General features: G+C 41.9%; 1 protein-coding gene across 2 annotated transcripts; it reads left to right on the top strand.

The window, feature by feature from the left end:
* The first annotated feature begins 1,134 nt into the window (after nt 1-1,134).
* cgnb (cingulin b) lies at nt 1,135-24,804 on the top strand. Of its 2 annotated transcripts, XM_034093840.2 has the most exons (21): nt 1,135-1,257; nt 4,679-5,829; nt 5,906-5,994; nt 6,094-6,163; nt 9,860-9,915; nt 10,769-10,901; nt 10,980-11,192; nt 13,640-13,788; nt 14,230-14,256; nt 15,181-15,286; nt 16,174-16,374; nt 16,538-16,636; nt 17,314-17,571; nt 17,652-17,822; nt 18,507-18,668; nt 18,809-18,898; nt 18,998-19,081; nt 19,164-19,282; nt 22,512-22,620; nt 23,391-23,554; nt 23,753-24,804. In XM_034093840.2, the coding sequence occupies exons 2-21, from the start codon at nt 4,708-4,710 to the stop codon at nt 23,883-23,885; spliced, it is 3,555 nt and encodes a 1,184-aa protein (XP_033949731.1). In that variant the 5' UTR covers nt 1,135-1,257; nt 4,679-4,707; the 3' UTR covers nt 23,886-24,804. The 2 variants fall into 2 exon arrangements, with proteins under 2 accessions (XP_033949731.1, XP_033949732.1); XM_034093841.2 differs by lacking the exon at nt 14,230-14,256.
* The last annotated feature ends 2,476 nt before the right edge of the window (nt 24,805-27,280 follow it).

The raw sequence follows: 27,280 nt of genomic DNA, 5'->3' as shown, positions 1-27,280 counted from the left end.
AAGGTTTTCTTTAAATTGTATTATTTCTAAAAGAAAAACAATTCACACCTTTACAAGAGTGATTTCATTAAGCTTGTTGGATACAAGTTAGCATCATGATGATTGTTCACACTTATTTTACATCCCCATATTAGTAAAAATGTGATTGTGTGGGCCTATTCATTATCAATTTCTTTATGTATCTTAAAGAAGTTTCCTGAACAAAAAGTTAGATATCAAATGTAAAATGGGGACTGTGTTCTTCACCACTCTTAAAATGAATTCCAATAATACGCTAAGAAGAAGCATGACTAAATTAATGTTTGCCATGATAGAGCAAGTCAGCTGAACCTGCAATAATAGACAATGTGTCTAAAGCAAAGCTAACAATTCAACAATTGTGGATAGTACATTCTCCTGAGATAAATAATTCTGATTAATTATTGTCATGGGTTTAAATGGAGCTGTTCTGTCAAACTCTTGGATGTTCTCCAGCGTGCCTCTTTCATTGAGCTGGGTATCAATTTATATAGTTATTTACAGTAGACCCTTACCACATTATCATGAGATCATTTGGATGTTTAATAAAGTTGTGTTAGGGTCTTTACAAAGAGTGTGAGTTCAATGTGGCATTAAAGTTTCCCTGAATATTGATATAACACAGGAGTAGCTTCTTGATGTATAAGTGAAGATAATATAACTAAACGATAATCAAAAAGTCTCAGAAGTATAACTAACAAAATGTAAGTTAAGGATGCAATGTAAATGCCATATATGCTGTAGTGTTGCTATAAAGCAGATAACCATGTGATTTAACTGGACTCGCCTTTGTCCTGTCAATAGTTAATTCGTTTTGCCTCAGCAGTGATCAGTATTTCTCCTGATCTGCATTGGGACATAGACATTAGACATAATTATATGTTTACATTTTCAAATTGATTCAGAAATGATTTCCCTTAACAACTGCAGAAATGTGTCACACGCTATTTATTTAATTAACCTGTGTGCGTGTGTGTGCAGAGATGAAACTATGGTCACAGCAGGCCCCGCCCCCAAGGGAGCCGCCCACCAATCAGCTCGGTCCTGAGGCGGGATCACGGCTATCCGATGTTCTGGCAACAGGTTGCACTGGTGGGGGGGGGGGGGGTAGAGACATTTCCCGCTGTCCTCAGTTCATTGAGTAACGTCTTCTCATCCCACCAAACAGTACAGAGCAGCGGCCGTGAACACTGAAGCAGGAGGGAGCAACATTTCGCGGTTATAGGATCATCTGTACAGGTGCAGTAAACAAGTATTTACACAGCTGCTGCTTATCAACTCTTCACTTGAGTGGGGAAAGTGCAATGCTGTAAGCTCAATTTTGCTGAGCGAGCGTTTAATAGCATTTGGATAAACCGATATGGACACCTGTGGCTTTGTTGTTTGATTTGGCAACCTTATAATGACCTAGAATTGGGCGCAGAAAGCCTTTTGTTGTCCGCTTTCAGGCGTGTTGTCAAAGCTTTTGGTCTCGGCTCTGTGTGTACTCCGCTGCTGTATAGAATTGGATCTATTTGCGCGGCGTAAAGAGGATAAAAGAGGTTATTAAGGCTGGGGAACGCTTCATGTAGGACTGGGGGTAGGTTTTATGGTTGTTTACCTGCCTACTGTGCTCGGGGTCCCAGTAAACAACCCGGAGGTTTCGACGCGCACCGATACTGACCGACCAGAGAGGTGGGTGTGACGCAACTCTCCTAGGACAGGTGCACTGCCCTGATGCTCTCCCTGAATAAAGTAGTACTTTTATTTGATATGAATTTGAAAACGGTATTATTGAATTTGTCAGACCAGCTGTGTAAATAACGTAACGTCTGCTAATAAAACACTCTTATTTGATCGATGTATGTGGCTTAGTCCAGGTAAACAGTAAGATAAGAATCATATATGTGCAAACATTATGTTTTACAACGTCCCATCTGTTAAAACAGGGGGAATAATCTTCAGTTACCTTTTAATATGAATTGCTCCAGAAATAGTCCTGACCTACAGTTTTTGCCTGGGGGAACACCTCAATCCCTCTTTGAAGGTGTTTGGGTAAACATACATATTTTAAAGAAAGACAAGTGTTTCCATGTTGTTGTTATTTTACACAAGATGAACCTGCATCTATGTCTCCAACACAACCAACAATACTGATAACAACAGGGCTAGCCTTTCTGTTTTTACTGCATTTAACCAAACACAAATACAATGGTGTTTCAACATGGATGTTGTGCTTTATTCAATTGTAGATGATAGTCCAGTATTCTCATTTAATTACGTTTTTATAGGAATTTCATCACTTATATGTTTATATAGTGTATTTTAAATCATTTATTTGTACTTAACAACAACGTTTGTTCATTAAGTCTTTGCATATGTGAAGAGATACATCTGAGATGATCAAAGTGTTACTCGGTTGCATTGAAGATACATGTAATTGTGTAAGACGATTTTGAATATATTTAATTTGACACAATTCTAACAAAAAAATGTATGACATAAATATATTTAGGTCGCAACTGATTATTACTTTCATTATTGGTTTATACATTAATAGGCTGTTAAATATTTCTTAAGAAGTGACACATATCAATCATCCTTTTCCAGACTTCCAGATGATGTCATCTAATTGTTTGTTATGTCCAAAATCCTAAAGATATTTAATTTGCACGGATATAACACAGAGAAAGCAGAACATCTTTATTAGAACTAGCACAAAAATGACTTTTTGATATGTGATTATACAAATTCTAGTAATTCTGTCCAATGATATCTCTTTTTATTGATTCATCATCTAATAATATACCATTCTCTAAGTCCTAGTGTCAAAGTAGCGCGTCTTCCTGCTCACATACCAAAGACAGGAGACAGTGTGGGAGAAAGTAGAAGATCAGACGAGTGGCAGCAGTCACAGGGTGGCAGAACATGGCCAGAGGAAAGTGAGCTCTGTGAGCGGAAAGGGAAGAGAGATGGCAGAAAGTCCGGTTTCATGACATTCCAGTTTCTTTGTAGACACAGCCATTCCGTGTGACAAGAAAGAGCTGTCGAGGAGGTGAACCAGTTGTCACCAAAGAGTGCTCAGCTACTGGCTGTTACACAACGACCAAGTCTGGAAATCTGTATTTACCCAGGGAACATACTTCCACCTGAGTTTCTGTGTGACCAGTGATTAGCAGCCTTGGGCTTAACAATAGACAATAACATTATCCTTTTATAAGGTTTTCCAACATAGCTGAGGGCTAGCTTTTTTTAACCTTCATATTATAGTTTTGATGTCCAGTGTGCAACAAGGCCTGCAAACCTGCTTGTTTGATATGTTGTTATGTCACTTTTGTATTTACTGCCTATGTGGACAGTTTTCCGCATGTATAAGCTTTACAGTTAGTGCTGCCCTAGTTCTCAGTTTCCTCTTAATCTGTCCTTATTAATACAAATGCAAACCACGCGCAATGCCTGAGTAAAGGGAACGTCTGGAATCCTAAGAATGTTTTTAGGAAAGACAAAGGCTGACTTTGATTCACCAAAGTCGAGGTGCTTCGTGGCCAGTCAGAGTTACATTTTAGTTTCTGTGAGAGTCACATCTGTAGGTATGGACAAAGGAAACATACAGGGGTTTGAAGTGCGATGCTAAGCCCTGTTGAGCAGCTTTAGCAGTGCTTAAACACAAAGATGTATGTTCAAGAGAAACAGCACTTTCATGTGACAGCCAAAGTGTTTTAACATGATTCCACAATACGTTCCTGCCACTGAAAAGCAGCGATGCTTATTAGATCAGATACCTGCTCCCAGAGGGTGCATGTGTCTGCGAAAACCCCTCTCACATCTGTGTGTATGTGTGCTTGCGCAGCTTAAAGTAAACAGTGTACGCCTGAGTGAGTCTACTCTGAAGTCTGGTGACTGTGGAGACTTTGGCGAAGGCAGAGAAAGAGAGAGGGGAGGCCCATTCCTGACATAGCCCCCAGTGTTTAATGCTCCACAGAGCCGGGACAATAAGAGGAGTATTCCCCTCCTCATAGTGTTCATCACCAAGGTCCTCTTTCAGAGCGAATAAGATGGACATGCTTAGGTTATACTAACATTGTGGCTGACGGACTGGCTTAATATGACAGAATATATTTTTTGGGTTAGATCACTGAACTAGTAGATATTAACATGTTGCATTACTCTGGGAAATGTACTTCAGTAATTTTATTGGCAAAATATACTTCTTAGGTTAGTTGTTCTGCAGAATATATATTTTGTCTGATCACACCCTCTGGAGAAAGTAAAACGAATAGTTTGTTAGATCCCGTGTAGCACATTTGTCATGACATTACTATAATTAAGCCTGGTTGAGAAGGAATTAAACCAGTAGAGCAGCAAGAGAATATGTCGGCATGATCACAGTGTATCAGCAGTGTGGTATTTTTGCAGAGTCAGGGTGACTTCGCCTGGAAATAAGTGATACATGCAAGTTAAAAGGAGACATCTGAGTTAGGGAGTCATCCTTTTTAAGACTATCTTTAAAAAGCAACAGCTAAAACAATAAGTATGTGTATTAAATCATCTGCAGTTCTGTGGCGCTGAAAAGAGAAATTCAGGGGTCTTTTCATCGAGACTTTCGTTCAGTCTCTTTGTGACTTGTTCCTCTAATTCACCTGATTTGCATTTCTGCTGTTTTCCCTCCCTGTCTCACCAGGCTGCTTGCAGAGAAACCAGGAAGTCAGCATGAGCTCTCCGTCCACTGACAGGAAGCCTCTGGTGGATTACGGCGTTCAGATCCGCTTCATCAAGGACCTCCATGACACAGGTGGTGGTTTCCCTGATAAATCCAAAGTGAACTGGAGCACTGCAACCCCTCCTTCCAGTAAATACGGGGTGGCAGTGCGCGTTCAGGGAATATCTGGACAGCCCTATGTGGTGCTGAAAGATGGCCAGAAAGGCGACTCTTACGGGGTTCAGCTCAACACTCCCACCTCCAGCTCAGGGCCACCTTCACCGTGCAACAGCCTCCCCAAAATAAATAAAGAACCGGCAGGATTAACAAACCCCTATAGCACTGCTGTAAGCACAGCACGCTCCCCTGTTGTTTCTCCAGTGCAGGATGAGGTTGGGGAGATCTTTGGGAGCCCACATAAAAGACCCCCAGGGGATGGGCAGGCAGGAACACAAGGGGAGGAGGAGGGTGGAGCCGGGAGGCAGGGAGAGAGGTCAAAACCTGAATTCCGACTCAAAGCAACAGCAAGTGACGCAAAAGAGAAAACCAGAGATAGGACTGACGAGGAGTATAACGAAGCAGGGCTGAAACGTGTCAGATTAAACGGTGTGACACCAAAAGGGGTTCCAAAACCTGTCTCTGGTTACACCGGCTCTTTGGGGAGATACAGTGGGAAGAAACAGAGCAACGAGTCCTCCTCAGAGTTGTTCCCTGAACCTCCAGCAGCAACTGATGAGGAGCCCATCCCGGCGATCGACACAAACTCCCTGGCTCCCATCAACAAGCTCATCAGTAAGTTCAACAGCGGGACCCCGAGCAGCGCCCCACAGACGAGGGGCCGCTCCGGGGCGAGGCAGAGGCTCAGGTTTGACGAGCGCAGGCGATCAAGAAGTCTTGATGCTCGACAAGATGTCCAGGCTGAGGTTCCCTGTCCTAGCTCTCCCACGTTCAATCCCTACGCTGTTCCTCTGTCCACCTCCTCCTATTCGTTGGCGTCATCTGCCCCAGCAAGCAGTAGCCTGGAAAGCAGCACTGCCTCCAAGGGGAAGACGCTCGGGGCCCCGAAGACGAGCTTTAAGTCACCGGGGACGTTTGTTGCTAAGAACACCTATCCAGCTCTCGCGAAAAAGCCTGTAAGTAGCAGCGATTGTGAGGAATTAGATCGTCTCGTTGCATTGTTTTCATACGCAGCTAACTCTGTGTTTAAAGGAGATATCGCCGAGGAGTCAAATCAAAGAGGTCACCAATGGGGAGGAAGCTCAAGTGAAGCAGGCGATTTACAACATCCTTAAAGAGGGGTAAACTACAAGCATGATATACTCTCTATAATAAGTGTTGCTTTATATGAATATCATCTGTATTTCAATCGTATTGACTGTCCGCTGTTTCCTCATCAGCACCAGTGAGAGTGAGGGATCCCTGAAGAGAAAGGTCAACCTCGTCTATGACACAACGGGAAGTTTTAAGGTACAACAAAACATTAAAACCCTTCTCTTTTTTGACCACTAGAGCTATTTGTACATGCATATCTATACATATGTCTAGTGTTTTACTAATGGATTATATAATATAGATACAGTAACAACTTGATTTTAGAAAAGTAAAACAAAGTCAAACAGTTAGCCTAGTTTTTTTAAATGTTGCTTGTGGCGCATTTGGATTATAGCTTGTGCTTATAGTAGTTCAACATTTACATTACTGTTTTTCTTTCAGAGAGTCCTTACTACTCTCACGTCTGTAAGGTTAATATTCTGCTCAAACCAGCAGCTTGTTATCTTAGCTTAGCATAAATGTTGTAAACAGGTAAACCCCTTACCCTGACTCTGTCTAAAGGGTGCTAAATCTGCCCCAGAAGCTAAGAAGATAAGCTGTTATTTATCTCAAACTACTAGTAGCAGTACTTGCTTTTAAACCGTCCTCATTGATTTTTCTTTTGCAGCTATCTTAGTTAAAATCTCCCCACTTACCAGCAATCACATAAAAGCTTTACAAACAAATGTAAACATATTTTATTTAAAACAAAAATGAACTTTTCTGCACACATTTACCAAAGCACATAATCCAAGGAGCTTTTGTGGTGTGGGTCCTGGGTGGTGGTGTCTGAGGGGCATCTTGTAATGAAGCTAACAGATGGTTAGCAGCTTGGCCTCTTTACTAAGGATATGAAGTTCCTGTTTCCTCTACTCTGTCTCCAAGGATCCTCTTTTGTCAGACCAAACAAATTCAATATTAAGGAGCGTGCTGAGTAGTCCTCTCTCAATTTGTGCTACCACATCTATGCACCTCTGAGCTCCTGTGACACCTTATTAGATAGATTGCACCATGTTTTTTTATGAGCACAAGCACACTACTTGCTTTAATTTTGCACCACTTTGCATAAATCTACATACAATAGTTATTCATGTGAGTCCTTAGCTTCTTATATTACATGCACTTGATTATGCATGACCCCTTGTTATGTGCTTCTCCGTGTGTTTGTGACCGCCGCTGCCTGGGAATTGTTTGCCACGTCTTGTCTCTTGGCAACGATGCACCTGCAGAGGAAAGCTGTTGAGGGCTCAGTGTGTGTGGAGCGTTCAGTCATTGAGAGCCATCAATAATTGAGTTGGACTGGAACCCTGCACCAGCTGGGGGTTGGCTTGCAGGATGGGACTGATCCTCCTAGGCGAGGTCTTGTTGTACCAAAACCTCCATGTTTTTCATGACTGTCCACTTTTTAAGCGCCAGATTTCAAATCCAGCAGTCATCTCACGCTCTTTAGAGGCAACAACAGCTACTGAGACATCCACAGCCAGCATCAAAATGTAGGGTGAAGGGGTTTACAGTGTTGTTTTTTATGCCTGAGGCTATTTTTTCTGCAGCTCTGCCTCTAAACCAAAACATCGCTTTTGTCTGTTTAAAGCCAAAGCATAAGAGTGTGTGTGTGTGTGTGTGTGTGTGTGTGTGTGTGTGTGTGTGTGTGTGTGTGTGTGTGTGTGTGTGTGTGTGTGTGTGTGTGTGTGTGTGTGTGTGTGTGTGTGTGTGTGTGTGTGTGTGTGTGTGTGTGTGTGTGTGTGTGTGTGTGTGTGTGTGTGTGTGTGTGTGTGTGTGTGTGTGTGTGTGTGTGTGTGTGTGTGTGTGTGTGTGTGTGTGTGTGTGTGTGTGTGTGTGTGTGTGTGTGTGTGTGTGTGTGTGTGTGTGTGTGAGAGAAAGGGATAATCTAAAGCCTGTTTTGAAGCATTTGTGATACAACCAGTGGCAGATTGACAACTCTCGGAAATGTCTGATTTAAGAGTGCAATCTGCATAAGGCAGGCTTCACATCCCTCCCAGTCCCTACCACTAGTGTCTGTGGCTCCTTCTAAGTGCTGGTGGTGTGTGTCTGGTCTGATGTAGTGTTGCCAGTCCATGTGTGTTAGTGGGAGAGAGATGGGGTTACACTGACAGCCTGTTTGTTCGCCTGGTTAATTGATGATCAGAGGCTACCTAGTATGTGGGAGATTTGCACCGAGTTAATGTTAATCCCCTTTTTTGTATTTTTTTAAAGAGTTACAAAGAGCATTCAAACTTATCCCTAAGTTGCTATCCCTAGTCAGGTAGTTCAAAGGTTGTGTCCAACCAAAGAGTGATTTTTCCTAATAAGGATGTTTTATTTATATCAAATTGACCTAAATAATGTGTGTTGTCACTGAAATTCTTCTATTACTTGGATTAGCACAAAACCCCCCTGGTTAAATTATCCAAAGATCAACTTTTAAAATATCTCTGTCTTTTTATAAAAGTACAAGTCTGTGAACATAAAAATGGGGGATATTAGGGAATAAGTTAACTACGAATCCCAGGGTGCATTTCTGCACAACAAATTCAATCACTGAGCTTACAAATATGTGGATGAATTTACCACCATTCTTATTGGTTTCTACTCGATGGAAATGGTGGCTGAGGCTCATAGGTATTTTGTAATTGAGATTTAAATGGTAAATTACAATTTAGAACAATGTTTATCAAAACATTTGAACTGCAATAAAAATAGAATACTGAGAAACACTCCCAGAACCAACCTAGGGAAATGAACTGGTAAATCATGAGAAAAACATAAAAGAAACGTCTGAACAAGAATCCAACATTTTCACAGCACAAACATGTTTTTTCACTGGTGACTGGCAAAATGTATCTAGCGATCCCTTGTGTGGGCTCTGGCCCCGTGTTGGGAACCTCAGCTGTGAATATATCCAAATTAAATCATCTACTGTTTTAGATCAGACTTGAATTGAATCTACTTTGTAATCACATCAAGTCATTCTGCTAAGACTGCAGGGCAGGAGAGTCTCTTTCATTGTGGATGATTAAAACACACAAGGATACAGCTGATGCAATTCACTCGAAGAACATATTCATATTCCCAATGATGTTATCTTTAGTTAATTATATCTTTTTACGAGGACGGAGAGAGACTGAAATGTCCCAGAACGGGATTATCTACAAACTATCCTGAAGGGAAAGAAATGAAACAAATCTGTACAAAACTCATCTTCGTAATCTATCGCTGATAACTAAGGAATGTGCTGTGTGTGATCCCCGCTTTGTCTCACTGCGTCTGTAATGAGTGTGTAGGAGGATAAGAGAGGTTTCATGGGCAGGCTGCGCCTCTTACACCTCCTTTTCAGCGAGAGCTTCAGAGCGGTGTGGGCGCTGCTCCGGCTCTGCTCCCCTGCAGCCTGTCAGAAAGAGTTGTTAATGTGAGGAGACTGTCTTTTAGACGATGTCTGAGCAAGCACACTGGCAGGGCCTCTTCTCCCAAACATGTTCTGACTGTCAGAATCTAGGGCAAGGAATCTGAGACAGGGTTTCTTCTTTTAAAGTTTCACATAATGCAGACCAAATAATGTATTTGCAAGGTCGACGTTGGCACTCTGTTGCAATGTTTCCAGTCCTCCTCTGTGTCCTCTTTAACTCTGTCTCGTGTGTGTGTGTGTGTGTGTGTGTGTGTGTGTGTGTGTGTGTGTGTGTGTGTGTGTGTGTGTGTGTGTGTGTGTGTGTGTGTGTGTGTGTGTGTGTGTGTGTGTGTGTGTGTGTGTGTGTGTGTGTGTGTGTGTGTGTGTGTGTGTGTGTGTGTGTGTGTGTGTGTGTGTGTGTGTGTGTGTGTGTGTGTGTGTGTGTGTGTGTGTGTGTGTGTGTTGTACAGGAGGGAGGATCTGATGGGAGCTACAACAAGGAGCAACTCAAACAAGTCCACAATGAGTGAGGATTTGTGTGTGTGTGGGGGGGGGGGGGTGATTTGCCTTTAATCAAGTATTGTACTTAAGTATTAGGCATTAGAAACGTGTATTTTTGACTTCACTACAATTATGTATCACTCACAGTTACTAGCTACTCACTAAATAGCACATGATATGCCAAATGATTTGATGTAGTACTCTACTACGTAGCTACACAGTCATTTTAGCTCAACATGAAAAACTACAAGTTTAAAAGACTCTTAAAAATGTATTTGTTATGGATAAAAACTGAATAATACTATATATATAATAATATAATACTGTGAAAAGAGATATTCTGCATAATACGTACTTTAAAAAGTACATGTTGCTTCTGAATGACTACTTTGGTAACATTATCAGTTCAGGACCATGGTATTTCCTTTAACTAAGTGTACGATCTGATAACTTTTCCAATAGCTAGTTTGTTTATTTGTTTGTTGGTGTGTATGTGGGGGGGTTTGCATGTAGAGTGTTTGCACTTACAGCCAACAATAGTTTCCAGTTATCACTCATGTGGCTGCTTTGTCAAAGGATAATTTCACTATTACACGATTGATGGGCTTGTTAATGTGTTTGGTGTTACAATTGTGTGTGTGTGTGTGTGTGTGTGTGTGTGTGTGTGTGTGTGTGTGTGTGTGTGTGTGTGTGTGTGTGTGTGTGTGTGTGTGTGTGTGTGTGTGTGTGTGTGTGTGTGTGTGTGTGTGTGTGTGTGTGTGTGTGTGTGTGTGTGTGTGTGTGTGTGTGTGTGTGTGTGTGTGTGTGTGTGTGTGTGTGTGTGTGTGTGTGTGTGTGTGTGTGTGTGTGTGTGTGTGTGTGTGTGCGTGCGTGTGTAGACTTGCCAAGGAGCGTATGGCCAGAGAGGGGGCGGAGTCTCGTGTGCGGCTACAGGAAGATCAGCTGGCCGAGCTTCAGGAGGATCTGAGGAGGGTTTCAGAAAACTCTCCTCACTCCGACTCTCTGCAGACGGTACTGACACTGCTGGACACGGAAAAACATGACCTCTCTTCTGTCTGTCTGTCTGACTGTCTCCGTCTCTCTCTGCAGGATGTGATGAGTCTGCAGGCCGACCTGTCGGAGGCGAACATGTTACGAAGGCGCCAGGAGGAGATTCTACACCAGCGAGAGCGGGAGCTGACGGCCCTGAAGGGGGCGCTGAAGGAGGAGGTGGAGTGCCATGACAGAGAGATGGAGGCTCTGAGGGAGCAGTACAGCCAGGACATGGACAACCTGAGGACCACCATGGAGCAGGTCACACAGGTGGGGGGCACTTGCCTTTGCATTTTGCTCATGTAGTCAAATACCCCAAAGTTGTAGCCCAAAATGTGTCATTGGGTTTGAACTGCAGTGCAGCAGTATTGAATTGCCCTGAGAGGCAGTCTCAGATCTGAATAGTTTATAACGGCTTCAGCCACAACCAAAAGAGGTTGAGAAGATAATATTTCTAGGTTACTCTAAAGAAAGTTAATCTGTGAAGTTTGTTTTTCATAAAAAGATGAATCTATTTCAAATGTGCAATGTTGTACTATATGTAGCACCGTTGAGAGATGGGAGGAAAGCTAGAGAAGAAAATGTCTGGCATCCAAAAAGATGATCCTGTCCAACCCTTTTTTTCCACCTGTATCTTAATTCATAAATATGCCTGAGAAAATGATTTGGATCAGACAGGAAATACATGACTAGGATATTATTTTTCATTTCCCTCTTATTACTTCCTCTTGGGTCTTTTCTACAGCAGTGCTTCTGTAGTGAGAGTCAGGCTAAACGTATTAGTGGAAAGATTAAAAATGCTGAAGACAGATAAAGAGAGTAACATTGTGCAGCTGTGAAAAAAGACTCAAGAGACTTTGAATATTTCATTAGCAAACATATTATTATTTATCAAAAGTAAAATAAAGTCTCTCACTTAAACTCTTATCGGCAACCTTATAAATGCTTTCAAATTGTGAAATATCTCTCAAGTATGTGCAGGTCTTTTGATAAGGGATGAGACTGGTTCAATCAATCCAGCAAAGTGTTGGTTTAGTAACTCTGATGTCACTGGACCAGCACGAGTGGTTCAATAAAGTGAACAAAGAACAAGCAAGACACGCTAGAGAAATAGAACTAGCTCTTAAAAAGAACGGCTCAGCTGCCCCTCTGTTTTATGTGTTTGTTTAGGTCCATTTCAGCAGCTTTCTTACCCTCCAGAAAGTTTTAAAGACACTGACTGTGAAAGAACCAAAAGATTCTGCACAGTCGACCAATGCTAGGCACTTTAAAAATGAACAAGTGAAACAGTATGCTGAGTTTTGTGTCTTTTTCAGCATTGGTTGGAAATAGGAGTTGACCTCAGTTTTATTGTGAGCTTTTGATATTTGTCTGTCAGAATTCATCATAAACTTGCACACTGATATTTTCACTTTCTCTCATGTATTCATCCTCATTATTTTGGCTTCACTGTCAAAGAAAGAGCCTGCAGATTACCGAGCAAATAACCAGGGAGGATTATAACCTCTTTGATGGCAACGGCAAAACCTTCAGTGCAGCAATCACAATGAAGAATTCTCAGTATTTATTGTTTGTTGCACCATCGTCTTCTAATAGATAAAACATGCAGAGGATCTCTTTGTACTGATGGGAGAACAGTCAGCTTACTCCTGTCAGGCTGTTTGTGCATCCTGCATCCGTTATTTAGCCGATATTAAATCGAGCTTTGATGTTGCATCCACCGTCGAATACACCCCGTCTTTCACTTTTCATTCCGTTTTATGTGTCCGCACACTGTCAGTGTTCAAATACCGAGTCAGGGCATCACAAGGTCAGGCTCAGCCCAGTGTGCAGAGGGAGAAAAGAGAATTTCTCTGCTTGTGATTGCAATGTGAAACTTTTCCAGTTGAGTTTCTCTTGTGGAGTTTCTGCCAGTTGACTATGTTTGCAGTGGTGTGGTGTAGAGGAGATATGAAGCATGTGTATGTACAGGAATAGATCATTAGGCAGATTTTGGAAACAGTATCAACAGTGTCAGGAAAAAAGTGTCATTCCGCCTGAGAGCTTGAAAAAAGCGGACCGGTTGGCAGCTGCTTTTGATGTGTGCCGATTTATTTGGTGAGAGGAGGATTAAAATAGTCGGATCGCTGTTTGTGACGCCTGCTCCATCTTGCGCGATATTTGATGTTGTTATTTCTTACTGTGAAATAACAACATGGGTTTTCTCTTCCTGTCGTGTGTTTTATAGGTTTTTGAGCATGTCAGGTCTGCAAAGGCTAAAATCCCAAAGTTCCCTCATGAGGGAGTTTTTCCTCTTTGTTTACTTTCTTGACATAGTGACATCATTATGTAACCCTCGCACTTCTATTGGCTAGCACAACAACACATTGTACGTCAAGGCTAAGGGCGTGACATTTCTTAGCGGTTGACCAATCACAATAGAGCCGGCCAGCTAACCAATCAGAGCAGACTGGGCTCTGGTTTCAGACGGAGGGTGAAAAGAGGTGCTGCAGCACAGCCAGTACGAGAACAAATAAAGAGCTTTTTGAACATTAAAGCATGTAAACATGTACAAGATACAAATATGAACCTGAAGATTAGCATAAAAGGGCCCTTTTTAAAAGTTGAAGACATAAAGCCATTAAATCAAAGATGTCTGTTCTTTGAGGAATACATTACCTTGTCTTATATGAGTCACATTATAATTGTTTGTGCGTTTGTCTGCCCCCATGTTTCAGTCCCAGGAGCAGATAGAAGAAGAAAGGGAGAGGGTCAACACCTCCATGTTTACGCTGGAGCAAGAACTGGACAACTGCAGAGATCAGGAAGAGCAGTGGAAGAATCAGCTGGACGCCTCGACACGGGATCTGCAAACCACCAGAGAAGAGTTAGTGTTTAAAGGCTTTTCTAAACTGCATGAATCGATTGTGAGCTTGTTATATACATGACATATATTCTTCTGTATCTTACTTCAAAGGATTAAGAAACAAAAACTCTGCAGAAGAATAAAGTAATGTTCAAAGACCATGAGATGTGTGGATAAATCAAAGCATTTAAAGCCTGCAGATAGAAACTTATATTTCTAAGATCTCACGCTGAACAAAGCTGATTACGGAGGCATAACATTGCTTTCTATCCATAACAAGAGATACAAACAGCTGCAGAAAGGCTACTGCAAGGATTATATGTCCAGCTGCTCTTTAGTCAAGCATCAAACACCCTTACAATATATGTGGACATATTGAATATACTGTTTTCTGTTGGTTCAGTCTTCTCTTGAGTTATTTTTTAATGCATGCACTCTTTCACTTGACTCTTCCTTGTGCAGGAGCGGGATGCACATCAGCAGTCGAATGTGAGAGCGACAGTCAGTCTCACTGTGTTTGGTTTGAACACTTTAGCCTAGTTTCAAATAAGCAAATCTGAACTTGACATGTGTTCCCTGAAATTCACATATCCGAGTGGATTTTGTATCTGATGATTTTGATCATTAGATCAGTTAACCTTCTATTAACAGTAATCCAGTGATAATAAACCCGATGAACTAAATCACTCAACATACTCATATAACAAATTAACATGCAGAAATCCCCTTAAAGGTGGGGTAGGTAAGTTTCAGAAACGGCTCGAGTGCACTAACATTTGAAAGTACACAGCCGAAAAGAATCCGCCCCTTCCTTCAGACTTCCTTACAGAGCACCGCCTCCAACACACATGAACGCGCACATGACGTCAGCAGACTGGTGAAAGTGGCCGCCTGTTGCTGGCGAGTCATTGAAGTACTGCTGCGATGCACGCCCAATGACGGCACGAGTTGTACTTTTTACAGTACTACGGCTTCCACAGATGACATTTTTTTATGGATTTTTTGTCAAATCACTTCAGATATTCATTGCTATCGGGATGTTAAGAGCATTCCATGGAATATAACAAAAAGTGTATCTCGAGCTGGTTTCTGAAACTTACCTACCCCACCTTTAATTGATTGTGTCTTAATGAAGTTAAATTGATCAATCATTGTTTTTCAATCTTTATACATTTTCTGATTGAAATGCTTATTAACATGCATATCAATATAAGTAGTGCTACAATGTAAGGCAAACAAAAGTCAGATTGTGGATGTGGTGATGTTTATAGTGTGGTAGTTTTATCCCCTTGTGCTTTGTTAGTCATTAGTAACTGCTATCTTTGGTGTGGGCACATGTGTGCGTATGGCCTTGAGAGTGTGTGTGCTTCAGTTATCTCTGTGTGTTCTTTAACATCTGCTTTCTTCCTGCAGGCTGCTGAAATCTCAACTGGAGAAGGATGAATTTGAGGGGGAGCTGAAAGCTCATCGGGACTGGCTGAAGAAACAAATGCCTGCCTCTGACGATAACTTAGCAGAGGTAATTCACACGTCCGTCACCGGGCAGATTACTCTCACTGTGTGGGTGAAAGACAGCGGCTCATCTCTTCTGTTTATAGCGTGATTAGTGTTTTTTTGTGGCTGAAGCTGTTATAATTTCATTCAGTATTGCTGCACACACAAATGATCCCTTCCCACCGGGGTTGGAAGAAGTACTCGGATCCTTTACTTAAGTAAAAGTACTATGGTCTTATAATACTCTACTGGAAGTAAAGGTCCTGATTTAATGGAATGAAAATGTTACTTAAGTAAAAGTACAAAATGATTAACATCAAAACATACGTAGAGTACAAAAAGAAAAATACTCAATCTGCACAATGGCCCAGTACCAGTACAGAAGTATAAGCAGCTAAATGTACTTCAAGTATCAAATGTCAAAGTATTCGTTATGCCGAATGGATATATCCACAGTATTATATTACAATGGCTGTTATATTATCCTGTTTTTCTATATGCAGAAAAATATTGTAGTCAGACTAGAAATACTGTGGAGATTAGTCGTACAGTACTGCATTATACCATGTCAGCAAATCATGTGTTTCTATATTTACAAGGTAACTGGGTGTTAAATAAATGTAGTGGAGTTTCAAAGTGCACTTTTTGCCTGAAATGTAGCGGAGTATATGTATGAAGTGGCAGTAAATAGAAATACTAAAGTAAATTACAAACACATCAAAAAAATAATGAATTACAAGTACAACAACAGTTAAGTCTTAATTACAATACATGAGTAAATATACTTGGTTACTTTCCACCACTGCTTGCCACATACTTTCATAAACACATTGTTATGCACCCTCGGCACATTCCTCTCTCTCACACACACACACACACTCACATTATTCATCTTTGATTGCTTATCCGAAGGAGCTCCGGCGTTGCCATGATGATCTGAAGCGTGCTCGCACCGATCTGGACAAGCAAAAGAGCGAGTTAGACGCGAAGAGAGAGGCCCTTGAAGCCCTGAAGAAGGCGAGTGGAGACAAAGAGGCCGAGCTCCTGTCTGAACTCAGAAAGTTGAAGGAGCAGTCGCAGATAGACAAGGCCGAGCTGGAAAAGGCGAACGAGGTAATAATGACTTTCATGATGTAACGGATTACATTGAAATGGATTCTATGTATGAGTAGCGCTTTCATATAGGTGATTATCACAATTGTAATGGAAAGTTTGGGTGTTGTATGCACATTATGTAAATTCTCCATCTTTCTCTCTCAATCCGCTCCATCTGCAGTCGCCTGTCGGGTCTTCAGGAAAGACCGTGGTGGACTACGGCACCAACCTCGAGCTCCAGGAAACAAACACTCGCCTCAGAGAGAGGCTGGCCCGCATGGTACTGCTCAAAACATATAAAAGCAGATACAGCTGTACACACACATGCATGCAAAATTATGTAAACTGAAATACTGTTCAAGAACAAAAGATATGGCCGCCCACGCAGACTCTATTTCCAACCGAGAAGAACATTAGATACAAAGACAAAACTCAACAACATGTAAGCCCTGAAAATAATCCCTTCGAGTAACATTTGCATAAGATGCGCTTTGTGCTCCTTCTGCGTTGGAACTGGTATTATAGCTGTTTTAAGCGCTATAATCTTGTTACCTTAGATGTGAAATGATCATGTGACCAGCATAGTCATACACAAATCTGTGTAGGGGCGAAACCATAAGAAATCTACATATGTTGAGGATATGGAGTACGTTTTTGTATGGGGTTTGTTTGCAGTTATGAAAGGAAAAACTGTTTTTTTAATATGAAAGTATTTACTTTATTTGTTGCCATGATACCTATTTTAAATGTCAAACCGGTGTAACACTACAGCGCGATGGCAAATTATAAAATACTGGAAAAATATGGATTAGTTTGCTGGGCTAATATGGCTCAAGAAGACACATAAATACGCACACACAAAATGCCATTTACCTACAGTATGGTAGTGCTACAAACACAAATGAGTCCATATGCATTAGCTCCATGTTCACCTGTGTTTTTCGTCCCATTTGTCAGACGAGGCTTCACTCCAGCGCTCCCCGGAGCCCCGAGACCGAGGAGGCGGTGGATGCTCTGGAGGACGAGAACCGCTCCCTGAAGACTCAGCTGGAGGAGGCCAGGAGAGGAGTCACCCGCCTGGGCAAGGAGAGGGACGAGCTAACCCGGCAGGTGGAGGACAGAGACATGGAGAGGGAGGCGCTGAGGAGGGGCAAGACGGACCTGGAGGAGCAGAAGAGGCTGCTGGACCGAGCCCTGGAGAAGATCAGCAAAGAGGTGTTTATCAGAGTCAGAATGATGTCTTGTTTTAGTTTGTGCTTGAGATGTCGTCGTTCACCGTTGTTCCTCCACTTCAGATGGAGATAATGATGGGAGATTCTCGTCAGTCGGTGGGCGCCCTGCAGTCACAGCTGGAAGACTACAGGGAGCGCACGAGGAAGGATCTGATGGAAGCCCAGAGAAACAGCAAGGACCGGCTGGCTGAGCTGCAGAGGGCTCAGAGCAGCCTCAAGGCCCAGCAGGAGGAGGTGAGGACCCATGGGGGGAAGATCAAACCCAAAACTCCTGAATGGAAAACAGTTTTTAGTTCACACATTTTCTGGAATACAAGTTAAAAAGGTATCTTTAAGCCTTCTTTTTCTTGTTAAAGCCTTTCATAAGCCTGTTTAGCCTTGCAAGCGGCAGGAAAGGCGGGTTGGTCCAGACTGTAATATCTCAAGAACCTTTGGATATCTTTGCACAGTTTTTACAGAATTGTAGATGTTACATTTTCCTGACCACTTTAACAACATCTTATCAAAGATTGACATTAAAGTTGATGGCTGTCTTTATTGATTTCTTACCCAAGTAATGCAATGGGTAAACAAACACTTGCATTTATAGGCGTAATAAGTATGTAAATATGTATTCATCATACTCTCAGTGTGAGAGTGTATATAACTTTTTGGATTCAGCAGTTCTATCTTTGGACAGCTCTTAGGTGGCCACAGTTTTCACCCTAGGAGGCGGACGTTTGGCATAGAGGTCAAGTGTTTTTGAGGTTGTTCGTGTGTGAATGCATAAACTCGTGGATGCATTTTTACACATCATGACATCCATAGCAAATGAGTGTTTGTACAGTGTAACAGGGCAGTATGAAACAAGAGAATGCATGCCCAGCAAACGATACCTTTAAAATCCATGCATAATGTTCCTCTGCACCTTGATTTCAGGTTTCCCGCCTAAAGAAGGATCTGCTGGTGTGCAGCGAGGAGAGAGACGGCGCCCAGTTGGAGAGAGATCTCCTAAACAACAGGCTCAAACACGTGGAGAGTGATATAGAATCAGAGAAGAGCACACACACTGACCGCACCAGGGAGATCAGGGGCCTAGAGGTGAGGCTTAGAGGTCGTGAAAGTCGGGATTGAAGTAAATTAGGGACATGGTGATATGTCAGCAAATGTAGTACAGATCAAGCTTTGAGTAGAGGCAGATTGAGATGTATTTATCTATTTATCCGTGCGTGTGTTCACAGGATAAAATCAAGTCAATGGAGATTGAACTGGATGAGGAGAGGACGAGCGTGGAGCTTCTGAACGACCGCATCACACGTAGCAGAGATCAGGCACGAAGTATTTGAATACACATGCAAATCAGCGGGAGGCATTTCTGTGTAATCGTTGAACAGGTTTGCTTACTCTGCCTCGACACTCTCTCCTCTCAGGTGGACCAGCTTCGCTCAGAGCTCATGCAGGAGCGCTCTGCACGACACGACCTGGAGATGGACAAGAGCGCACTCGAAAGACAGGTACTGTTTCTGTGATTCAGTGCCTACACATCTCATACTGTACACACAACGTATTCACCACACTGTCCCTCTCCCCTCCCAGCTGAAAGAGTTGAAGTCCCGCGTGGCAGACATGGAGGGGCAGACCCGGCCCTCACCTGGACTCAGCCTGCTGGAAAACAAAATTCAAGAATTGGAAGAGAGACTACGCAGTGAAGAAAGGTAGAAAATCAGGGTGTAATGAGACAAAGTACACAAAGTCATAACTTATGGTACAATAACTGAAACGCTACTATTAAGCAACTGTGCCTAGAACGAGATGAGATATTGTGTCATTATCAGGCCTGCACAAAACTGGTGCGCGTGCGCACCTCCGTCAAAAAAAGAGCACCGGGTCATTTGAAAAAAGGCGCATTTGCGTACCAACATTGAGAGAGAGAGAGAAGAGAAAAGAGAGGAGAGAGAGAAAGATATTTGCGAGTTGCATATGAACTCAGGGCCGGCCCGTAGCACTGGCGTTATAGATGTTCGCCTAGGGCGCCAGATCTGGGGAGGCGCTGCGCTGGCAGCTCTGGGAGGGAAAAAAACATTTTTGACCGTTGGGGCTCATCCTAATTTTCAGCCTTGATGTAACAATATTCATAATTAAGTAAATGTAACACCCTTTTCACCCCGGTTACACTTTTCATTTGCCCTGTACGATGGGCGCTGAAAGTGATGAAAATGGGGGATGTTGGCTTATCTGGCGCCCGCAGCTCACAGCCAAAGTGTGAGCGAGCGTGGGAGCGAGCGAGGGTGCACCGGTTCCGGTGTTCCGGTTTAACTGGTTCCCCGATCAACTGGTTGACAGATGTGGAGGCGTGGCCTTCGACTGAAATACACATTTCGATCGCTTCTTCTGTCGTTTACATAAATATTTTGGTATATTTGGCTGGATAGGAACACTTTGATGCACATTCAGTACCAGTGTGTGAGGTTGTGGTTACGAGTTGACATGGGCATGTCTGTTCAAAACATTGCGAGCTCCAATAAATCATTTAAACCAGCTATTGTTGGCAGACTTATTACTGAATATCGTTCTTAATGTGATACCAAGTCCATCTGAGACCTGTGTACACCTTCAGACAGCCTCCAAGTGAAGCACACGTTGTTTACTCACAGTTTGAAAGAAGCGTGGAGAAGTCTTCAGCTGTGTTAAACTGTGATCCGCTCGAATAAATCCTTAAAACCAGCTATTGTTGCCCGAATTATCACTGAATATCGTTCCTAATGTGATACCAAGTCCATCTGAGACATGTGTACACCTGCAGACATCCTCCCAGTGAAGCGTACGTTGTTTACTCAGAGTTTGAAAGCAGCGTGGAGAAGTCTTCAGCTGTGTTATGTAGTTGGAATAGAAGATTCCTAATATTGTTTGCCGAGACCAAGATTAATGACCCATCAGCATTTTAAAGTCTAAATATCCCTGCACATGCAGCAATGACATTTCTGCTGCTATCTTTGCAAAACGAGTTAACAGTCACATTTGATCTGGATGAGTGCTGCAGAATGCCGTTTTTATAAGGGATGTATATGTGTGTGTCTTTCATATTAAACATGATCGCTGGTAGATAGCCACAGAAGATGTAACACAGTTTAATCTGGGCGGATCCCATTTTCCCTGGGCGAATCACAGTTTACCTGAGAGGGTCACAGTTTAACACAGCTGAAGACTTCTCCACGCTGCTTTCAAACTGTGAGTAAACAACGTGTGCTTCACTTGGAGGCTGTCTGAAGGTGTACACAGGTCTCAGGTGGACTTGGTATCACATTAAGAACGATATTCAGTAATAAGTCTGCCAACAATAGCTGGTTTAAATGATTTATTGGAGCTCGCAATGTTTTGAACAGACATGCCCATGTCAACTCGTTTTTCTTTTTGTAGTCCTCGCTGTTCGCGTCCGGATATCGCCATCGTAACCACAACCTCACACACTGGTACTGAATGTGCATCAAAGTGTTCCTATCCAGCCAAATATACCAAAATATTTATGTAAACGACAGAAGAAGCGATCGAAATGTGTATTTCAGTCGAAGGCCACGCCTCCACATCTGTCAACCAGTTAAACCGGAACACCGGCGCTGTTGTTATTAGCATCTGGTGCTAGCTGCTCTAACGGATATAAGAAGAAGATGTTTCTACAATAATGTGGAGGGAGAGTCCTCTCCAGTCAGACTGAGAGGCTGATAACTACAGCTCAGTGAGGTAAAGGACTCTGAGTGTTTAGATAGTTCACTTTAGTCTAAGTTATCTCAGTGGGTCTCAAACGTTTTGATCACAATTTATGTAAACACATATTTCCAAGGCACTCCTTTATAATTATTGGGATAAACAGGTTTGAAATCATTCCAGTGCATACTATAGGACAGTAACCAAAAATATCCTTTAAAACTGGAAAGATAAAAAAAAATGCATAAATAAATAAATGTAAAGGTGAAATAAGATATGAATGAACAACACAAATAAAATAAGTTGCATTCATTTGTTATTGGCTATGGTAGGTTATTGGTTATGTTCACATACTTATTTGATTACATCCACTTGTCTAAGATGACAACAGAGACTTTCGACCCAAAACCAGCTGTTGACTTGTGGATGCAAGCAGCTAATCACAGACTCAACCAGAGAGAAAGTAGTAGGCCACATCATCAGCTACCATGTCTGACAGTCAGGAGGGTAGTGATGACAGCTTGTAGGATTACTGGTCGTGCTAATGTTGTCTTGTGTTCACCTCTGCATGTGTGTTCTGTGTTCACCTCTGCACGTGTGTTCTGTGTTCACCTCTGCATGTGTGTTCTGTGTTCACCTCTGCATGTGTGTTCTGTGTTCACCTCTGCATGTGTGTTCTGTGTTCACCTCTGCACGTGTGTTCTGTGTTCACCTCTGCATGTGTGTTCTGTGTTCACCTCTGCATGTGTGTTCTGTGTTCACCTCTGCACGTGTGTTCTGTGTTCACCTCTGCATGTGTGTTCTGTGTTCACCTCTGCATGTGTGTTCTGTGTTCACCTCTGCACGTGTGTTCTGTGTTCACCTCTGCATGTGTGTTCTGTGTTCACCTCTGCACGTGTGTTCTGTGTTCACCTCTGCACGTGTGTTCTGTGTTCACCTCTGCACGTGTGTTCTGTGTTCACCTCTGCACGTGTGTTCTGTGTTCACCTCTGCACGTGTGTTCTGTGTTCACCTCTGCACGTGTGTTCTGTGTTCACCTCTGCACGTGTGTTCAGTGCCGTGTGTCTGGCAAATAAAGTCAAGACCCCCTCAAAAGTTACGGTTTATTTCATTTTAAGGATGAGCACCAAGCAACATCTCCAGGTGCTCCTTTGAGAACCAGGGCAAAAAAGTTATGTGCACCCCTGGTCATTATACTATATTCTTTGTTATATGATGTGCTTTCTGTGTGTCTTCGCGCAGAGAGAAGGCCAGCATCCAGGCCTCTCAGAGACGGATGGAGAGAAAACTGAAAGAGCTAAACGCCATATTGGACCAGGAGAGAAGCCAGCATGTAGAGCAGAGAGATCAGGTAAACATCCGTATTAGACTGCAAATTATCATTAGGGTTTGTTTTTGTGTTTGATGGTTTAACACTCAATTCTGATGCTTAAATCCTGATCCAACCGATCAAAGGAATAACCCGAGGTTTGGACGAGAATATGTGAGACGTTTTGAAGTTCAGAGTGGTAAAAGTACAATAAAATGTAGAAGAAGTAGTTAGTTAAATGAAAGTAAAACGTGTAGATATAACCAGACACAAACAGTAAAGCAAAAATCAGGTGGACACAAATAAGGTTTGGATTTTAGTTTAAAATTAGCTAAAGGTTGTTAGCACTTCTTCTTTTCATCTAACTCTGAGCAACAAGGCAAATACATGTATTTTCCAAAGTATTTTCTGAATGTCAGACAGCTGAAAATAACTGTCTTGAAGATACTTTCCTGTGGATGTTTCCGGACTGTGTTTGTGCTAATTAACCATCTCAAGTTCCATTATGAAGTGATTGACCTACACCACTTGTTTAATCATTAACATAGTTCAAACAGTGCTTGATTACATGTACCTATTTCACAAAACACTAATCTCATTCGTGCTCCTCCTTCTGACCCGCACACAACCTCACTCAGTCCCCACCACGATCCCCCACCTCCCTCTCCCTTTAATGTTCCTGCTGCCCAGCTTCTTTATATATAACCATAACCCCTACAAACCCACACACCTGCCTGCACCTCCCTCGAGTCTCCAGCTGTTGCCTCCTGTGTTCCCCTCTAACCCCCTTGCCTCTCCCTCTCCGTCTCCAGCTGTCTCTGCGTGTGAAGGCCTTGAAGCGGCAGGTGGACGAGAGCGAGGGAGAGGTGGAGCGATTGGAGGGAGTGCGGCGGAAGGTTCTCCGAGACCTAGAGGAGCAGCAGGAGCTTCAGGAGGCAATGCATGCCAAAGTCTCAGCCCTGGAGACTGAACTAAAGTAAGGATGTGATGAAATAATGTTGATTTTCCACATACAATATGAGAATTATTAACTGTCAGCTTTTGACTATATCAAAACCATGTGTCTTCTTTACACTAGGTGGCACTCTCTAGTAACTAGCTGCACATGTGTCTGTTTTCACTGAGCTGAAGTGTGAGAAAGTAAAAGAACTGAGTCTCTTTCTGATGTTTGCAGGCGGAAGTCACAGAAAACGCATCGCACCGCTCTGGGCTCCTCCACTTTAAGCTCTGAGGATGAGGACGGTTTCTATGACGCCAACATCACCTCCCTCCTCAACGAGAGCCACCTACAGACCAGCAACTGCTAGAGGGAGATGCATTCAAAAGACCTATAAAAAGATCCTTTTTTTCTCTCCAGTGCAAACACTTGTGAGATTGTTATCAGAGAGAGGAACTCAGGTTATCAAGGGGTGTGAAGAACTCGGTTGCCATGCACTACAAACTTGCCTTGCAGTTCTTCTTGGGATTTATTTTTAGCAGCAGAGAGGTTGTCAGGATAATTAGATTGCATTTGATGAGCCTTCAGCTGTGACTATGATTGCTGTCATGTTTTCTCTGTCTTGAGATCTTCTGTTATGTTGAGAGGATGAATTACAGGTAGTTATAAATACAAGCTTTTACTTCCAATTGAATCTCTTCAAAAAGACTCTGCTGTGTGTATGTACTGTAAACTACTGTTGTAGCATATTACTGTAGCATGGTTTATATTCACTAAACTAGCTAATTCAAACGATTTAAACCAAAACAATTACTTTATAAGATATATGTCTTTCCTGCTGCTCCAGTCAGATATCTGTGTTTGCTTGTGCATGATAAGTTACATCTGTCAGTGTTTCTTCGTGTATTGAAAGTGACTTTATGTTTTTGCTTTTTTACGTTGAATGTGACAAGGGGCCATCTAAACTGAGCCTATATTTTTACACTGTAAGAGCTTACCTGTTACTCAAGACAATCAAATATGCGTACAGTAGCACTGTGTATCCTCTGAGATGAACCTTTGTACTTTAACCACTGTATTTCTGATGTGGGTTTATATATTGTTGAGCTTCATTCATGTGCATGTTTTCACTCAAATGCCTTAAAAAGTAGATTCATATCTATGTTGTCTCTGCATGTATTCTGTGTAAATGCTGCTGCTGTAATGGTTTAAATAGTATTTCATATGCTTGCCTGCGCTTGCATCTTCTGTACATTCCTCTTGAAATAATAATTTGCTTAGATTTGAAAGCGTTTCACATTTTCTTTGTTGCACCCGGCTTTTATGAATGTATATTTGAATATCCAAGTTACATTTTGATGGTGTTATTTGTAACATGCCACTTTTAAAATTCGTAATTGGGCAATTGTAAGTAAGTTGCGAATAGGCTTTTAAATGTGGAAATGTGGTTATTATGCTGCATTTTTAAAGATATTTTAAGTACATTTTGGATTGTGTGTACATTAAAAAAAGTATTATGTATTTATTCCTCATTTCCTTAACCTCTAATCTTTTTATATTAATGTTGGGCACCATATTTATAAAAGTAGATCCCCTCCTAAATGAATCTGAAACGAATATGAGACCATATAAATGATATTGCATAATATGAGGCAATTTAAGTGTAGCCACACAATTGTTAAGTAATTTAACCCTCCTCTTTTATTACTTTTATCCCACTGCAGCTCAACATTAAACCATACTTAAAAGTAAAGAGTAACTCAGAAAAAATATCCACTTGACTTATAAACATTATCGCAACAACAAGTTATCAATTGCTTATGATGGCACCTGATTTTTATTTTAAATACAGACTACTGACTTTATCCTTTACCCTTATGGAATGCGGGGTGCCCTATTATGTAAATGTATCCCGTTTTTATTTATCATAATATTACTTTTACATTGTTTGATTTCTGCAGTGCTGTCTGAGCCTGAATATGAATGTAGTTCATCTCAAAGGTCGCTATCTTTATTTCCTTTTGATGATTCAGTGATTCAAAACAGAAATGTGTTCTTTCCTTCCTCGTTCAAACGCAGTCGCATTTTATTTTGTATTGCTTTGAATTCAAAGCCAATGAGGAAATAAGCCCCTCAAGCCATCACATCCCATAGGTGTAGCCATTGAATCATTGATCCACGCCTGCTTTGTGGATGTGACTCCGATGGAGCGTGAGCGGCAGGCCTGAACTCAATACCAATTAATTCACCACTCATCCTCACTTCCGTCCATTAAACCTGCACTACACCTTTTATACCTCTCAGTTTAAGACCAGATTCTACGTTAATGCGTATTCTTCCTCATAACTAAATAGAAAGTCACAAGATAAAGAACAGACGTCTTTACATCTATGACTGTTTGACATTTCCCACAGTCCAATAAGAACGTTTATGGGCAGATTCATATGTAGTGTTAATCCTTGTTTATGTCTTGTAATAAAAGCGGTGAAGAAAACATGGTTTTCGCTCATAAACTAGGCTCTGTATTTGAAGGAGAAACCCGTTTAAAATACAAATGACCCTGAGGCCAGTTCACACGAGATACAGAGAATATAGAGAATACAAGATCAAGGCGGTCCTCTCTCCTGCTGTTCTGAAGGTTTCTCCCCACTGCTAACCAATTCAGCAACCCTCCCTGATGCTTTACTAAGTCAAAGAGAACATACATAAAAACATACATACATACAGACAGACAGACAGACAGACAGACAGACAGACTGTTCGTACTAAAACTGAAAGTCATACCATGTATTTTACCTGCAAACTGTAGTGCTATTTTCACGACAGTATAACCATCATCAACCTTTTTGATTGCTCATTATGGTTGCTCGTGTACTAAGCATTCGACTTTCCACATTTCTGCAAGTGCCATCTTGAACACTTAAAAACACTTGAAAAAAGAAGAGTGGGATGGTGAGTAATTAGTACTGGTCTGCTTGAAAAGTCTTAGGAACGAGTCTCAGCTAAAGTCAGACATGTGTTATTCTGACTGACTTCCCGCCTCAGAGACAGAGTCTGTAATCCTTGGTTGTTTTCCTGTAATTACAGAACACATCAAGCTGTAATCATGACATCACCCCAGCCAGCCATTGATTACCTTGGCTAACCTTCCCTTATGTCTTTCCCAGGGTAAGAACTTTCCTTTCCTCTTTGTTTCTATATTTTCAATGTTATCTCCGTACATTTCCATCTGGGAATCCAAGTGGCTAATCAGATCCACATATGTAGTTTAGTGCAGGCAATCAAAGATAGAGCTTTTCTGTAGCACATCATATAATTAGCGCCCCTATAAGTGGTGTGAAAATAAATTAAATCCATGATGCATGAGAAAGTGAGCTTCTACAACTTGGCTGGTTAGCATTGTTCATGCTGCTGGTTATGAATTACTGTGTCATGCAGCCCACCAGCCCAGATCTAACATGCATGTTAGATCTTTACGTAGCATACAGTATTTCATGACCTCTGTCAACATGTGGCAAAGGACGGGATTTTGCATGATCAAGACATTCAACCCTTTAATGGGGAAATGAAGTTTAAAATAACATGCAGCCTTTATATTGTACAGTTTACAAAGGTGGCTACTGATCTAACAAAGGCAAAACCATTACTCTTTAAAAACCAGTCCATGTTTACTTTGGGCAGGGCTTTTCAAAATGAGCTACTGTTTGAGTTTGTCATTCTTACCAGTAGTCCATTTAGCCCAAATAGGTGCTTCACACAAAGCAG

The sequence above is a fragment of the Pseudochaenichthys georgianus genome, chromosome 11 (genome assembly GCF_902827115.2).
Source record: "Pseudochaenichthys georgianus chromosome 11, fPseGeo1.2, whole genome shotgun sequence".
Classification (NCBI taxonomy): Eukaryota; Metazoa; Chordata; class Actinopteri; order Perciformes; family Channichthyidae; genus Pseudochaenichthys; species Pseudochaenichthys georgianus.
This window is presented reverse-complemented; position numbering and strand designations above follow the sequence as displayed.